The 17,565-nt window shown below is 43.7% G+C and overlaps 1 protein-coding gene across 5 annotated transcripts in view; it reads left to right on the top strand.

The window, feature by feature from the left end:
- Positions 1-17,565, top strand: part of RUNX2 (RUNX family transcription factor 2) — a 157,869-nt gene that overhangs the window by 42,084 nt on the left and 98,220 nt on the right. For 3 of the 5 annotated variants that reach the window (XM_085057060.1, XM_085057063.1, XM_085057062.1), the window contains exon 4: positions 13,419-13,592. The exons of the other annotated variants lie outside the window; for them this stretch is intronic. In XM_085057060.1, the coding sequence (XP_084913186.1) occupies positions 13,419-13,592 (174 nt within the window). The remainder of the gene's footprint in view (positions 1-13,418; positions 13,593-17,565) is intronic. 5 annotated transcript variants of the gene reach the window in all.

Here is a 17,565-nt window from a genome sequence, read left to right as displayed (position 1 = left end):
TTTTGCAACTAGGCATTTACAGCTTCTTTTCTTGGATTTTCCATTTTTTTCCCAGAGGATTGCACCCACAGCATCATAGAATCACAGAATGGTTTGGGTCGGAAGGGAAAGGTCATCTCATTCCAACCCCCTGCTGTGGCCAGGGATACCTTCTGCTATCTCAGGTTGCTCAAAGCCCCATCCAACCTGGCCTTGAACACTTCCAGAAATGGAGCATCCACAGCTTCTTTGGGCTACCTCTGCCAGAGTCTCACCACCCTCACAGGGAGGAATTTCTACCTAAATAATAATTTAAATCTCCTCTCTTTGAGTTTAAAGCCATTCCCACTGGTCCTATCACTCCAGGCGCTTGTCTAAAGTCCCTTTCCAGTCATCCCCAAGTGGAATCCAGTTTATCAGTGAAATAACGGAGTATTTACAGCAGGGCCAAAGTAAAGCCTGGGAACTATAATCTACATTAAAAATCCCCTTGGGGGAGGATTGTGCAGGTCAGGGTCCTGGTGACAAGTCAGTGGTTTCCTTGTCTCATATGCTATGTCCTGTCTGGTGACCAAAAGTTAATACCCACTGAGCTCCCCTTGTTTGTGGGCAAGGGAGACTCGTCAATTCATAAATAAAACCCAAGTCCTTCTTGCACTGATCTCCTCTGCCATGCTTTGAGGACACCCCACTTCCTACTCGATCTGGTATGGCTGGAAGCAGGAGAAGAGGTATTTGGGGTTTCTATGGGATGAGCCCCTGAGGGATCCTTGCGGGAGCAGCCGGAGCTCTCGGAGGACAGCAGTACATCTACTCTGCAGTACCGCAGCCTTTCCCAGGCTTTTCCCGGTGTTCTCCGCTCTGTGAATGGCATCACCCGCTGCTTGTGTTGGCCACCCTCCAGCTCTGTCTCACAGGCTCATCCCCCACCGCCCGCATTCCTGGGGATTTGTTACCTTCTGGTAGCCAAACGCGCAGGCAACCGGGGCAGGGGGCGAGATTTATTCTCCAGGACTCTGTTTTCCTATTGTTTTTAAGTTCATGGGAGGCTCCCCGTCACTAAACAAACTTTAACAACTGTCGGCAGAAGGGTCAGCCCCCTGCCAGAGCCCTTCACAAAAACCTCACATTCTTCACGGGCAGACGCAGTTGTGTCCCTCCCCTCCCTCCCCTCTGCCCCCCTGGGGCTTTTGAAGGAGACATCACCACTGAGCAGGTTAAACACCTGGCTGAGGCACTGAATTAGTGACCTGCAGAGGCTGTAAGGACAGGATTAACTTTGGCCAGCAGCGTGCATCTCGTGATTTTTGGGCATGATGCTAATAAACAGCTGGTCTGGGGTAAAGGCAACCATCCTGAGGGCTTAGGGGGTTGGTGTGAGATGAATGTATGCAGGGATGGAGTTTCTGTAGCAAGGATGGGATTTAGGTTTGTGTAGCTCACAGCAGTATGGAGCTTTTAAAAAATTCACACCAAAAAAACTCCAACCAACCGACACCACCCCCCCAGAAAAAACCAAAACTAAAAAACCAAAAAAAAAATACCACCCCCCCAAAAAACCCCAACAGAGATAATAATGAATTAAGCACTTCCAGGAAGAAATAATGTAAATAATGTACATAGTGAGGCTGCCTGGTCTTTTTGGTATCTCTTGTTCTTCACATTGGCATGGAGAGGAGTTTTATCAGAAGAGGATGGCCAGGGCTACTCTGTGTGGAACAATCTCTCTTTGAGTAACCAGCAGACACACAAATAAGAAAGCAACAACCAAAACCAATCATGGGTTAGGATCTGGACCTTCACTGGGGGTTGCAGGAATACTCTCCAGAATTTGGTGTGAAATTCTAGTTTTGCTTCATTGTATCTGCCTCTAAAGATAGTGGAAACTCAGTGTCCTGCTCACTAAAGGTGAAATCAATCTTGTAATATCCATTGTGAGGCAAAGAAATTATGATTATTCTGAAGTTAGAGCTGTAGGAAGCCCTGGCACAGAGGGTTTGGAACCAGCATTTTCAAACACCTCCACGGGTTCTCTGTGGTCAGGAATAGCTGAGCAGATACAGCCTGCATTTTGCTGTGCCCTTTCTCAGCAGCTCAAGGTGCTGAGCTCTTTGCAGCATCAGGCCCTCAGTGAGCAGGAGCTGCTGACTGCATGTAGTCATGTTCAAAATATTGTGTACGTGACTTCACCAAGCACAGACAATCACTCAGCCCCAGAACAGTAGGGCTAAAAGAAACCTCAGGCGACCTAGTCCATTTTTCCTCAGAGGAAGTATTAGATATACTTAGATCATCACTGACATCTGTCCAAATTTTTAAATCCTCCAGTACTGAGCCTTCCACTTACTTACCAAGTCTGGGGTGTGTGGGTTTTTTTCTTTATACTTAAAAAGGAGTTTGCTAATACTGTACATTAATCTCTTAAATCTCCTCTACCTACAGCTGAATGCAGCTTTTTCTTGTGCTGTTCTCAGCTGACACAGAGATCAATCGATTACCATTTTCTGTAGAAAACATTTTACTCTTATCATGTCCTTTCCTGCTCGTCTCTTTTCTAGACTAAACAAATGTATTTCCTTCAACTTTTCCATGTTGCTCATGCTTTCTGAGTCTGTTATCAGTCCTGTTGCTCTTCTCTGAATTCTCTCTCATCTGTCTGCATCTTTCTTAGAGGGTGGTGTCCCACACCAGATAAAGCAGTCCAGCTGATGTCTCACCACTTCTGAGCAGCCTGTAATAGATACCTCCTATGTCCTGTATGCAACATGACCATTAATCTTTCCCAGAAATGCATTGACTTCATTTTTTGAAAAAAAGCAGAATGCCATTATTGACTCACATTCAACTTGCAACTCCCTGCCACCCCCGGATCTCCCTCTGCAGTGCTGCTGGTTAATAGGTTTGTCTTTGTGGTGCATTTGACTTCTTGCTCCAAAGTGTAACACAGAGCACTTAACTTTTACTGCATGTCATCTTACTAATGATGTGTCAAGCACAACTGCTCTTCCTTGCTAAGATTGTTCTGAATTCTTACCCATTTCTCCAAGTCTGGAAGATTCCACCCTACTGGAAGTCATCTAAAGATTTTGTAAATTGTGCTTTCTATTGCATCATCCAAGCTATTAAGGAAAGTATTAGCTATTAATAATTAGCTAATTAGCTATTAATAATTAGCTAAATAATTAGCTATTAATTGGCTGAAGATGCATAAAACACCTTCCATTTCAATATCAGTAGTGATAGTCAGTGGGCAACCTTTTAACACTAACCCCCCATGCAGTGGTTGGTGTAACACTAAACCCCATCCAAGCCCATGTGGCTGAATGTGTTGGAAGGGACCTTAAAGACCATCTTGTTCCAACCCTCTGCTATGGGCAGGGACACCTTCCACTATCCCAGGTTGCTCCAAGGCCCATCCAAGCTGGTTTTGAATGCTTCTAGGGATGGAACAGCCACAGGTTTTCTGGGCAACCTTTTCTAGTATCTCACCACCACCACAGTAAAGAATTTCTTCCTAATACCTAATCTAAACCTACTGTTTTTCTTTCTCTCAGAGACCTGAAAGCAGAAGTTAATCCATCTCAGCTTCCACCTGGGTCAGAAATGCCGCTGCTGGCATTGCCAGGGAAAAGTGGAGCATAACAAGGGGTTAAAAACTGCGACTCACCTGCAGGATTGTTGGCAGCATCTCTGGGCCAATGTTTCTTCTCTTAAGCCCAGCTGCAGCGTTTATGTGCCGCTTAAGGCTGTCCTTCCTCAGAACTTGCACATCGTGTAGGTGCTTGTGCAAGCGCTCTGAGTACACAGAAAGTTGGATCCCTCCTGTAGCATGAAAGTTGCCCCAATAACCCACTCATTGCCAGCAGCACCAGGCTTTTTACTCACTTGAGAGGAAAAATAAGAGCAAAGAATAGTGTTAAGCGTAATTTTTATTGGGAAACCACCAATTCCTTATACCTTTCAGGAGGAAGAAAGGGAGACATCCATCAAACTGTCATTACAAATTTGATGCCACAAACCTAAGCTCATGGAGCCGCCAGGAATCTGTAAACCTTTTAAAGGATACGCCTGTTTTTGACATTCAAAATAAAAAATCTTTATAGATTTTTGTGGAAAACACTGATGGGCCAGCAGCTAAATGACATTTTTCAACAGTCAGACAGACTCCACACAAACTGAATAGATGTCCAGTTTTAGAAGGACAGGTAATTACTTTCTGTGCTATGCCCAGGAACAAAAAATACTTGGCCTGTTTTACTTACTGAATAGGAAAAGATGTTTGAGGGTGGTTGGTTGGGTGGTTTTTTTTTTTCCTAAAGGCTGCTACATCCTGGCTTCTGCCTCCATATAGCCTGAGTGTAGGTGCCCTTTATATAACAATAACTTGATACTGCTCAAAATACTTGGCGCTGTAAGCAGGGGAGTGGAATGCAGCAAGAACACTTTAGCAGGTCTGAGGGTGAGGAAACTCCAGCAGTTTTGGAAGGAGAGGACAGAGTTTTCAGTGTACGTCTCTCCCTTACTTGGCATTTGCCGACAATAAGAACACAAGGATTAACATAGTAGACTCCGTTTATTACACTTGGGTGGATAAAGCAATTATCTGTCTATCACGGCTGTAGTAAATTGTGCAACAGCATTAACATGGGTGGATACGTGGATAAATGCTACTCTGCCACAGAGGGTGCTGATACACAAGATAATCCCTCAAGCTGAACTTGTAAAGACTGTTTTCTTTCAGAGTTTAGATCATGTTACCCACCGGAGTAGATTGAAACGGCGTCTTTTTTTATTTTTTAACCACGTTTTCAGGTTTCTTTAGCCATCTGAATTGTATTAGCAAGGTTATTTTAGAAATCTCCCACTTTATTCAAGTTTAAACAGTCTGCTTAAAACCTGCTGCATGGATATAAACACAGTAGTTTTCTAACACAGCAAAACAATCTGTTGAAAGATAGAGAGCAAACACACACTCATCCATCCATTATTGCTTAACTGTTGTGTCTTCCATGCCTGAATTCCCTCTGAAACCGCAGCGTTCAGCATGCCGTGTGCTCCTGGTTTTGGGGGTGTAAAACAAAACCAGAAATGAAAATGCACCTATTGATGTCTAGAGAGCAGTGCAGCATCCCAGAGCTCTACACCAGATTTAAACTAAGCGCCTTAAGTCTGGTTTAATGGCTGTGTTTACATCATCCCCCCCGCTTCTCATTCTTTTAAAGTAGTCAGGTTTCGCAAGCGTTAAGAAAACCATCCCCTCCTGCCAGCTGGAGGGAAGCCAGCTCCAGGAGAGTTTTTTCTTTCCCCCCCTTTGCCCCCTTCTTCTCTATGATCTTTGCTGCCTGGTGCTGCAGCAAACAAGCAGCAAAATTTGGTGGGATCTTTGCAGGATAGCTACATTTTTTGGGGGAAAAACCTTACTCCTCAAAGATTTTGCTGTTTCATGAGGATGGTAAGTCAGAATGAGGAGCTCTTGAGCTTTTTGGGACAGCCCTTGCTCTCCCTCATCCCTGCTTGTGCTGAAAAAAGGGGGAGGAGAAGGGGGAGAGTGTAACAGATACCAGCATGCAAAGGGAGCTAAGGCAGGGACTGAGACTTGCGTGACAGTCTCTGTTTATATGAGTTGTCTTTAATGTCTCCAAGCGGCCATGCCAGCAATGTTTAGCTGGTTTCCTGGCACACGTGAACACAGATTCCTTTATGTTCACGAAGGATGGATAAAGGTGAAGGCAAAGCAAGGGGGGTCCCACCTGCTCCTTCCCTGACCTGGCTGGTTTGGGCTGATGCTCCTACAGGGTCTTGCTCAACTTTGCAGAACAGGCTTCAAAATCCTAATCAGAATTCAAAAGCTTTTCAAAAAGAAAAGAGAAAGAAACAACCCCACTGCTGCAGCAAGGGGAGACCTGGCTCCTTCACCTGGAGTGCAGGGTCAGAGCAGAGGGCTGTGTGAGCCCTGCAACTCTGGGATGACTTGGAGTGAAGAAGGGAACTCGTGCAAAAGCAAACCCACTCGAGCCCTTCCTGCTCAGCCTGCCCTTTTTCTCAAAACACCATTTCTCATTTGTTAAATTTTCTGATTTTGCTGCTTTAACACACTTTTCTCTGTGCAGTGTCTGGCCAGCTCAGCCCCTGCCACCTGCCCCCATCAGTCCCTTGGCTGCTAGACGAGCAGCCTGGAGCCCTGCTCCAAGGAGGGATTTTTCACCTCTCTATTTAGAGAAATTGAGTGAGGAGGAGACTCCTTTGCAGCTGTTGCAGTTTGCTGAAAACCCCTGACCTCGTGTCTATGTTTCAGCTGGATCCATGCTCCTCACAGCCCCCAGCTGAATTTTAAAAAGCACTTTGTACACTCAAAATCTTTAGAGTCATTCCCACAGGCACAAAGGGACACAGGTTACATCCCCTTGGGTAATTTCTTCTCACCCTTCCTGCCCCTTCCTCCCTTCAACCTGCTCTTTTTGTCCCGTGCTGGGCAGGCTGCCCCTGGGATGAGCCAAAGTGACATTTCCTTTGCTCCCAGTAAATCAGTGGGGAGATGGCCATCGACACCAGAGATGCTCCACAGGCTTGGCCTCAGCCTGATGTTCCAACCTGCCCCTGCCTCTGCTCACCCCAAGCTGGAGCCACAGCTCTGGGGAAACGGTAATGTCCCTGGCTCCCCCAGGATCTGGATCTGGCCATTTTGGACACATACCAGTAGTCTGCAGAGCAGGGGTCGGGAAAGAGGAGCTCATTAGGATTTTGGCAAATGGATACACATTAGATCCGTTTCATAGGAACTGAGCACCTCCACAGCATACTTTCGCCGGTCTTTATTTATTTCCTTTCCTCTGCAGTAGTTTCAGGTACAGGCCTTAGCTCCTTTAGGTAAAAAATACGTCTTTTTTTAAGAACAAAAAGAGACAGGGGCTTGTTTTCTGCCTGCGCCTGAGTGACTCCTGTTGGCACTAACAGAGCTCTGTGTACAGTCAGGAGAATAAGCTCCCAGTCTAATGCAAACTGGTGCCCTCAGCTATTTAAAAAACAAACTTTTTTTTTCTCCATTGAGTGAATTAACTACAGTTACTGCACCTATGTAGCTCCTTGTTTTATGAACTATAAGAACCTTTCCTATGCACAGCCTATGGCCTAATTATGTAATTATGTCTCTTGGGTGGATTATATTTTTCTTCTCATAATTGTGTCTTTACCCAAGAGACTGGAAGGGTTCCAAGATTTCCCCTTTCCTGGGTAAAAATTGTTTGGCTCTTGTGTTTTGGGTTTTTTTCCATGAACTTTGGATTGGGTGCATTCAGTAGGACTGGGTGGGGAGAAACCAGCCCTGGATGACAATTTGTCACAGGACAAGGGACACAAGAGGGACCCTCGTGACTTTCTTCAGAGGCTTTTTTCCTTGTAAAGAGCTGATGTGTATCTTCTGGACTTCTGGTTTATGGCTCCCTTATTTTTCCCTCCAGTGCACAGTTTGACACTACTTTGGAGTGACATCTTGCTGCAGTAAAGAACTGTCTGAAATTTGTAACAGAACAATGAATATTTTTGCTTCATGCTGAATGCTCAGCTTTTTTCAGTCCCTGCACAACAGCTGTTAGGAAGCCTTAGGCTCAGGTCTCAACTCCTTTACTGTGGCATAAGTGTGAGTCCCTTGACTTCAGCTTTACCAGCCTGTAGCTGTCAGTCAAGCCTTCCAGTTACACCTGATCTGTGGGACAAAATGGGATGAAATGCAGATAGGCCTCCAAAGAGAATTTAAGGAGAATTTGTGATGAAATTCAGAGGTAGCTTGTCTTTCTTGTGGTGTGAAATCGTCTTCTGCAATGTGTACACAGATGTTTACACACTAGATGTGCACTGGAATGTTGCTGGCGTTCCAGTGTTAAAAGAGACAAAATCAGAGTGCTTGTCTCAAAGACATAGTGTTAGTAGGAAAAAACGTACCCACTCTTTACCTTTTTAAAGCACTTCGCTGTTGGAGAAGAGTGGGAATAATCAAAACTTGGGTTCTTGGTCTCTGTTGTGTTTCTCTTGGAGTCAACAGACTACAAACTCAAACTACAAACTACAAACTGTGCACAGGCTACAAACTCACAGGTCATGAACCAGGTGATTCTTCTTTCTGCCACCCCTTAACCTGAAGGAAAGTCCCTTTTCCATTGGGTTCACTGAACCAAGAGCCATAGAAATCCTAGGTTACTAGCCCTGGAGTTCAAAGAAGTTTTGTTTGGCTTTTCCAGCTGTAGTGACTCCATGGAATGACTCCAAACTTCACTATCTGGTGCTGAGCACACTCGTGACATAGAGCAAACAAAAGCCATGGTGGTATTTCCCAGTGGGTCATTATCTTCCAATCTGCTTGGGATGACCCAGAAAATGTGTCTCCAGCAGGTGACAGCCCAGGCTTTTACTTCCATGACCTTTCTACCTTCCCTTGGCTCTTTTATGGAGACACCTGACTCCCATGATACTTCTCCTTGTAAAGGCAAAAGCAAAAAAAATAGTACTGGGTGATGACTGAAAATAACTAACCCAGTGGAGAGTGATAAAAGCATCTGCTGAAAATCTGGTAACCAGATCTCCTTGGTACCAGGAAAAAAAAAACCACACAAAAAAGCTGGTGGGTGGTGTACACGGTACAAAGAAAGGGAGTCCCTGAGTGTCAGCATCTGGCAGGGCCACGTGTAGCATAATCTGATTAGTTTTCAGTTCCACACCCACAAGCTGAAAGATAAAAACGCACACCCCTCCTCCCCGAGGAGGTAAAAATCTTCAAGCATCAACACCACATTTACATTCTGCAAGTCAGCCTCTTCCACAGCCCAATTTACATCTTGCCTTCTCCAGCAGAGCAGTGGAAGTTCAGTGATGAGAGACGAGCTCACGTCTCTTTCCAGTTACCACATCCAGCAGACTCGAGATTGCCTTGCTTTGATCTGGGAAACAGTCCTTTGCTTAGTTTAAACTGAAATGATTAAGCTGGAGATGAAGACTCCTCACATCTTCTGCCATGCCTGGGATGTGATAATTGAGCATCAGCTTCCATGGGCCACACGAACGTGTTCTGAGGCTGTGCTGGGCTGGAGAGCAGAAGCAGCAGCACAGGCACTGGCTGGCTGGCTGCAGTTTTCACTGACCTTATGGCACTCTCTCAGTACTCTTTTCTGGTTTGATTCATGTAAAATGGCCAAAATTGGCACTGAAGAGGATTAATGACAATGCTTCCCTCTCCAGAAACTAATACTCAGGTTGGTGTTTGGCTTGAAACAGCTGAGTAGTGATGAAAGATCAGAATATTTCTTGTTATTTTGGAGAGAACACTGGATTTCTGATAGCCAGCTTGTTTTGTACTGTGCCAGCAGACAAATCAGAACACTTCATTTAGCTCTTGACTATGAACTCTCAGTTTTTCTCATCTCTTTCCCATCTTCTCACCTGCGACCTGATCTGTTCCAGTGGCCACTGGGTCCCCTCCTTCATCAGAGAATCTTGGGTCAGCTTCCATTTTTTTGACCACATTTCACATCCAAGACTGCCTATGTCCATGAGCACTTTTTCCCTCCAAGCCAAATCCATTCCACAAATTCACCTTTGTAACAGAGCAACAGGCACTAGATGTAGTGTTGCAAGTATTGGGATAGCTGTAACACTATTGTATTTTACTCTTCACGTAGCTTTTATATTGCTTTTTAATGTACTCACTGCTGCAGCAGATCATGGATTCTCCCTCAGCTATCCACACTTGCTACCCTAATCTTTTTCCCTGAAATAAAATTATGCCTCAGTACTGAGGCTGAGGAATATAGCTTTTCTTAGCACACTCCCCTGGGATCAGGAATTTCTCTGTCAACGGACACATATATCAATGAGAGATGAAAAGCAGCTTGTGGAATGAGTTTTAAACATGTATCACATATTTCATTGCTGCTGCTTATGTGCTACTCAGAAGGTCTTTTTAGAGTGTTTTCAACCCATACCTCATGGCTCCTCCATACTTAACAGGATTTTTTTTTTCTACACAGAAATCAAGGCAGGAGATTTATTTAAGTTGCCCACGCCTTTGTGAGCACCTCCTGAACACAAAGGTTTTGTTGAGTTTCCTGCTCACTTTCAGTGTGAGCACGTCTCAGCCTTTATCAAAGCAGAGTAACCCATACCGTGCAAAGCTGCAATGTCATCTTGTCTCCCTGGGACATTTCACTGTGGGACTCTGGCTCCTTCTGTGGATCCCTTTGTCACAACATGACTCCATGTTTCAGCCCTAAATTTTAAATGTCCAGAAGGGGAAGGCAAGTCTGCCTTCGGCCCCTTGCTGGTTTCTGGGGACTTGCAGTTCCATTGATGCCTGGGGTCTTCCAGATGTGCACAGAGCTCTCTTCCCCCTTTTTTTTTTTTTGGTGGTGGTGGGGAGGGGGTGTGTGGAAATGGCAACACCCAAATCCACACATCTATAGATCACTTCAACCAGATGTGGGAATCTTTCTTCTTCTGTCTGCCCCCCCTTCTTTTTTTCCTCTCTTTTTTTTCCTTTATTTTCCACCCTGCCTATCCTAAAGTACTCTGCTATCCTGCTGAATTTTGTCTTTCTGTGACAGTCCTAGTTCATTATGAAAATAATACACATAATTGAATATAAAGTCTTTTCTGACAAAGCTAGGTTTGACCAAACAGAATGTGATGAAAACATGGTTGTTGGTTTCTGGCAAAATTTAGTGCAGGACTGGTGGTGTAGTAAGTGCTCATTGAGTTATCTGAAGGCAGTTGAAATAGATTGTACAACAGTTTGTTAGTGGTTCTTTAGTTAAAAGGGCACTACGCTAACATATCATAAGACTTTTTCTACAAAAATTCTAAATAAAATTCAGTTTGGGGGTGGATTGATTCCCAGGTGGATTCAGCCGTGGTATGTAAGACCAGAGATGGGCTGATCATGTTTGCCTTTTTTTGAGCCCTCTTGAATTTCACAGAATTTCAAGAGTTTGAGTTGAAAGGGACCTTAAAGATCATCTCGTTCCAACCCCCTGCCATGGGCTGGGACACCTTCCACTAGACCAGGTTGCTCAATTTGCAAAAACATGATTAGGAATGAGCAGAACAGAAAAAGGGAGGGGAAGGAGCTGCCTTTAAAAAACAGAATGGAAAATATGACTGGCAAAGGGAAAAGCAAATACGTAAAAATTGTGGAGGAAAAGAAGGTGGAGAAATCCCAAGAGAACTGCATATGTATGTGAAAGTAATTTCTTCAGACAGCAGCACCCAACTTGTACAAGTTTTAGTTTAAATAGATTAGGAATATAATGCTAAGGACCAGAGCTTGGATGTGACCCTGTTAATTAAGCTGCTATTGTGGAGTTTTTACAAGCCCACCAAAAATCATTCCCCATTTAAAATGATTGTTACCTTCTGAAAAGAGGAGTAGCCACCCATGTCAGCTCTAACATGCAGCAGCACTTTCTCCTTAAGGAGAAGGCTCCTGCCTACCCCATGCTTTTAGACTGAGTCATTACGGGGGAGAAAACCCAGACTTCAAAGTACCAAATTATGGGTCAACTAATTAATTCTTTAAAATTGCTAGAGAAGTTTCCCCTATGTTAAATTCCATCAAGTTTTCCCCTCATCTCCCAACCTGAATCCTTCCCTATCTAGAGCTGTGATTTCTCTGAATCCAGTTTGGATTTATTTAGTTTGGATATTGCATTTCCCATGTGTCGTGTTGGCACTGTGGTACCAATTAGATGGTGTGAACCCATGTACTCAGTACTGTGGTGAGAATTACTATTAAATAGCTTATTCTTTTTAGCAGTGGTAGTCTGATAGTTCAGTCTCAGGATTCAGTGGCCTCATTTCTGCTTCTAAAATAAATTAAACAGTGTTGGAATTGGTTCTATGGTCCAAAGACTGACGGAACAATCTTTCCATGTCTACATAGCTGAACTGTTGCAGCCTCCAGACAGATGGCTGTGTTCACACTGCTGAGGGACAACGTGGATTATCCCAAGCCACTGGTGATTATTTGGAAGGGCACAAGCCCAAACCCTACCAAGAACCCTTATTGTTAAAAGCATTAAAATATCCCACCCAGCTCTTGCTTGTGCCAGTGCCCCAGCACTGCTTACAGGGATGGAAGCAGATGTGGTTCTGGGTTGCAATCAAGGGGTCTGGGCCCCCCTTTGAGCTCTGCCAGAGGCTTTTTGTGTGACCTTGGTCTGTAGCTTAGGGTAAGCTTCATTCCATTTAACGTTGGCTAATGGTGAGGGTGTCTAATTAAACCAGTCATGTGTGCTCCCTCTCTGATCAGAGAAGGAAGAGAAAGCAAATTCAGGAGGTGAATCATGCTGTTTTAAGGCAAGTGTCAGAGACAAATGAGATTAATTGCCCTCTGGAAGTAGCTATTTCTTTCCATTAACTGAAGAGGAAGTCTACATTAGAAGAGTTTAGACTAGATGCCTGATTTATGAATGGCTAAAGTTAAATAAAATTAGTCCTGTCCTTAATCTCTATGCATGCCTGTTTCTCCGTGCACTGAATGATAGAAATAACACCTTCTGCACCTCACATCCAAAGGTGCCATTGGACAAGGAGCATCCTTTGGAAAGAAATTTACCTAGGAGCAAAAATACAACCATTACAGAAGCAAAGCCTTTGCTTTTGAAACATCTCAGTGATAACATGAGCAGGACCATTGGGGGCATTCTGGTGTTTTTGCCAATTTCCCCTTTTGTCTTTTGACAGCAAAATGCCCCTAAATGAGTGTTCCAAATATGTCCAGGGGCAGTTGTCCAGTTTTGGGGTAGAGCAGTAGGAGCACTGAAGAAGGCTGACCATGCAAGGGTGTGTAGGGCCCAGTTTGGCCAGTAGCTTTGGAGGTTTTCCTTGGATACTGCTCTTCTCCACTGAAAGGGACAATTTACTTTTTTGGAAAACCTGCCAGAGGAATGAAAGCTAGTGGCTAACTATGACAGAGCTAAAGAAAAAAAAAAAAAAGGAAGAAAGAAAAACCTGCATTTTCTTAGCAAAAATCCACGACATATAAACCAGGCATGGAGTAATTGTCCCAGCTGATAACTTGTATGTACACATGAGGCTTGGTTTTGGAAGGGAAAGTTTGCCTCTTTAACTACCTTGAGTAGCTAAAGCAGCAAAAGAAAAAAAGACAAAAAAGACCTTGTGTGGGTGTCCTGATAAGTGCTTATTTTGATCCAAATTGTAACATGTTACATATGTATGGGCACAGTTGTGTTTGATAAGGCTTTCACCAGCACAGCCATGTCCAAAACACAACCCCCCCACAATGTTTCTGTGTTAGTGGGGGTAGCTGAGATACCTGTAAATCCATCAAATCTAATAACAGGTCCTTAGAGACCATTTTGGGGTTTTTTTTTGGGGTGTGTTAAATTACTAAATCTTGTTATTAACGCTTTTATTTTATGATTTGCTGTTTCCAGGGCACAGACAGAAGCTTGATGACTCTAAACCTAGTTTGTTCTCTGAACGCCTCAGTGATTTAGGGCGCATTCCTCATCCCAGTATGAGAGTAGGGGTCCCGACCCAGAGCCCACGGCCCTCTCTGAACTCTGCACCAAGTCCTTTTAATCCACAAGGACAGAGTCAGATTACAGGTAAGAGACAGAACCATAGGTTTGACTTGCACAGGCATTGGTAGTAATTGCTTATGGATATTTGTGTCTCAGCTGCAGTCAAAGAGGCTGTTACAGAGCGGGGGATGAGCTCCAAGCAAAGCTAGGTGGGAAGTGGATTTTTCTATAGTGCTTGACGCTGAAAATGTCTTTTTTATTATTTTTTTATTTTAATATCTTTTTGCCATAAATCTAAAATAGTCAATCCAGGTCATTTGAGCAGGGATCTGGTGAAATTCTAACTGCCACGTTGCTCTGCCTTCTCTGTGTTGCAACAGTACATATTAGTGTATAATAGAATGAACATTTTTGTTCAGCCTTGTTATTTTGCACTCATGTTAAGGGAAGCAGCCAGCACTTAATGGTCTTTTTATCGGAATAATAATACAATCTTCTCACATGGTGGTTTCCTTCCACCACCAGTGCTGACCACGGTTACAATAAACGAACTGGGTTATGGAGAAATCTCCAAAGGTTGCTCGTGAGGGTTGTATGCAACATTTATGATTGCATGCTGAGAGACAGATTTCATTGTGCTGAGAGAAATCATAAAGCACCCACCATGTGTCACAGATTAGAAGACTGAAATAAGATGTTTAACTGCAGCTATGCCAGAAGTTTGCAGCAAAACCGTGAAGCCTACAAAATAAACCAATGTTGATGTTTTTCTAAAGTCAGAGCTGGTTAAATTTTTCAAAAGAGTTTCAAAACAACTTATAGCTAACTTTGGGCATTTCTAGACTCTGCAGTTTGCTGACATTTTTGTGTCTACCCAGGATGTGAAGAGGTGTTTCCCCTGACCAATTGTTATAACCGTTGGAGAATTTCACCTAGATGCAAGTCTGTCAACAAAGCTCTTGGCTCAATTCCCTAGACCAATTTAAAACTCAATTCTGCTGCGCCAGTTGCATCCACAGCAGAGTCCTTTGCCAGCATCATACACCAGCATTCCTTTCCTGGTAAAGCACTCCTAGTATAGACATAGTCTTTGAGTCAACCTAGGAAGATTTCTAGTTTCATGTTTCAAGTGGTTTTGACATGATACCAGCTGAAACTTAGCGGTTTTAACAAAGTGTTGTGGCTTTCTTCTTCTTTCTTTTCCTTCTTTTTTAAAGTTCAACCGGTTTACTAATTTGCAGTAAGAAGGAGAAGTGAGTTAATTTGAACCCAAAGCACTCAAGGAATTGCAGCAAAAAAATTGTTCCCATGAGCTGTGGCAAAGTTCTCCCAGATCTAGATGTCTAACTTTAACTAGTGTAAAATGCTTATAATATATTAAGTATGTTGATTGTACCCATTACATGGTACCTGCTGCCCCCAGATTCCCAGAGCAGGTTTTTTTGACCAGGCTTTGTGTTTTGTTTATTGGGCATGTGAAGTCAGGGCTCTTGTGCATATCATTTTCTAGGTGAGAACTGTCGAACTAAAGCATAATATTTTTTCTAACCAAGTCTTCTGTCTGGCAGTGTTTGCAGACATAGTTCCCAAGAAAGCAGCGGGGAAATCCAGGCTATAAGTAGCTTTTTTCCTTCTTCCTTGTGCCTCCATAGTTTACCTATTGTGCAACACTATATCTAGGAACGAAAGAGGGTGAAATTCTTCCTGACCCCATCTGGTGATCAGCTTATGCCCTGAAGCACAAGAACTGAGATCCCCTTGTAATTTTCTTCCTAACTAAGTGTAACCTCATATGCTGCTCTCCTTCTCACATAAATGCCTCCTGTAGAAAATGTTCTGCTGGCTTTGATTAATAGACTACTTCTCTGCGTCGTTATGAGGCAGCAGCAGCATCTACAGATCTGGGAGGTGAAAACTTCAGATGAGCTTTCAATAAGCCTGACTGGAAACAAAGCTGTGTGGCATTCCCTGCCTTCTCTGCAAATTTAAGTCAGCAGTTCAAAGCACCAGCTGAGACTTCATCAAGAGATGGGAGATGCAGCACTGTTAGTTAGGACAGAGGGAAGGGAGCTGAGATGAGTGAGGCAGGCTGGCTTTTCCATCAATCGTGGATTATGTGCTTTTATTGTTGGATAAACTCAAGGTTATGGGATACATTAGAATCCCAAATCGCTCTCATTTATGCCAAAGTGGTCAGGACTCAGTTTGTAGTGAGTAAGTGGTCTGATATAGTATTTGTGATGTTCCCCACCCTCACCTCCTCCTCAGTTTAGAAAAGTCCAACAGCCAGCTTTCCATTTCCTCTCTGTGGCAATCCCATTTAATTAGGTGATTGATGTGAGCATGTTACATAGGTGCAAGCTCTGGGAATTGCACTGGCTTCCCACAAGGCTTTTTGGTGCTCTTTGGGACCTTGGTTATAATCTGTAAAGTTCAATGTGTTCTGATGTTCCACCAAAGTGCTGGGATGCTTTCCTGTGGAGAATCCCTCTTTGGGGATCCATCTTGTGGGATGAATGGATACTCTTTGCTACACAAACCATGTCAGTGAGAGACATAGGTGATGTCATGGATGAGGCACCCTTTGATCAGGTTTTGAGGGGGAAATTGCTGAACATCCCTGTTTGGTGTGGTGGTAGGCAGTGAGGTGTTTCGGCTGTCCTTCAACACCAGTTTCCTTGTTGTGGAATGGTCTAAATGCCACTGTCTTCTTAACATAAGCACTACCTTGGGTATGTATTAAAAGGGAAATAGACCCTTCTCTGAAAAACAGGATTTTTTATTACCTTGATTGGAATTAACCAAGCATTTCTTTAGAAATACCGTGGTTTCACTAACTCTTTACCTAGTTATTATTTAGGGAAAATAATAAATTCCTAATAACTTAAACAGTAAATACTGGTTTCCTACACAAAATCCACATTATTGCTAGTAAGAGCATAAACATTTTGCTTCATTCCACTTGAGGCCTTGCATAGTTATTGCATGATTACACGGACATATTATTTAAAGCCTGGCTGACCCACACCTGAGTCTGAAAGAAGTCAGCACTTTGGGGTTCACTCTTATATTTCTTCTCTCTGTCTAGGTTGTGTTTATTTTCCTGGAGTATCAGAGTACAGGTTGTGCAAATCATAGCAGTCCTTAACCTACCACAGGACTGGGCTGTGGCAGGACAAGGCACAGAGTTGCCCTTATTCAACATGGCATTTTAACTAGGATTCGGCAAAAGCTACATCGAAGGGTGATTAAAAAACAAATGGTCCAATAAGCAGCTGCCTTTGCTGAGGCAGTGCAGATCCAATTTGAACCCTGCTTGCTGCCCGTAAATCAGGAATCCTGTCTGTTCACATTTGGTTACTGGTATATTTGCTTTTTTATTTTTTCCCCTTTCCCTAACGGGCTCGTGCAACTTGCTCACATATCCGATTACATTCCCGTTCAGACACCGAGCTGTTGCATCAGCGTTCCAGTGTGAGACGAGGAAAACTTGTTTTTCTAAGATGCAGGTGAGGATTAGCTTCTGTAGGCCAGGAAAAGCCATGGGTGTAAGGGCAGGAATGTGGTTGGTGTGAGGAGCCCATCATCTGGGCTGGGGGACAGCAAAGTGGGAGTTAAGTGAGGTTTCATGCTCCATCACCACTGTGGCACTGGCTGATCTATAGGCAACCTGTGACTTTCATCACTGAAATAACAGCCCTCAAAAGCAGGTCCTGTGAAACCTGGTTTTTTTCCCTTTTCCTCTTCCCCCTCTCCACACACTTCGGGGATGTTATGCTTCCATTTCTGATCATTTTTTAAGCAGATTTGAAGTCTTCAGAGCTGGCTTAACAAGAAGGTAGTGAGGGGATACATCTCCACTGGCAGACAGGGACTGGTTTCAGGGACAGTGCAAACTGAATCTGCAGCCTGCTGGTTTTTATGCAAATTGATTGCATCCTTTGGGTGACTGGCAAGGTGCCATTGTGGACCTCCTTTTCATAAAACTTGTGTCCCTCCTATTATTCTTTTCACTTTATTTCCCCCTGACCCCTTTAAAACTTAGCTGGCCTAATGT

This window comes from Lichenostomus cassidix, chromosome 3, assembly GCF_008360975.1.
Source record: "Lichenostomus cassidix isolate B80296 chromosome 3, HeHo_3.0, whole genome shotgun sequence".
In the NCBI taxonomy this organism is placed as follows: Eukaryota; Metazoa; Chordata; class Aves; order Passeriformes; family Meliphagidae; genus Lichenostomus; species Lichenostomus cassidix.
The sequence above is the reverse complement of the archived record's forward strand: the minus strand, read 5'-3'. Positions and strand labels throughout refer to the sequence as shown.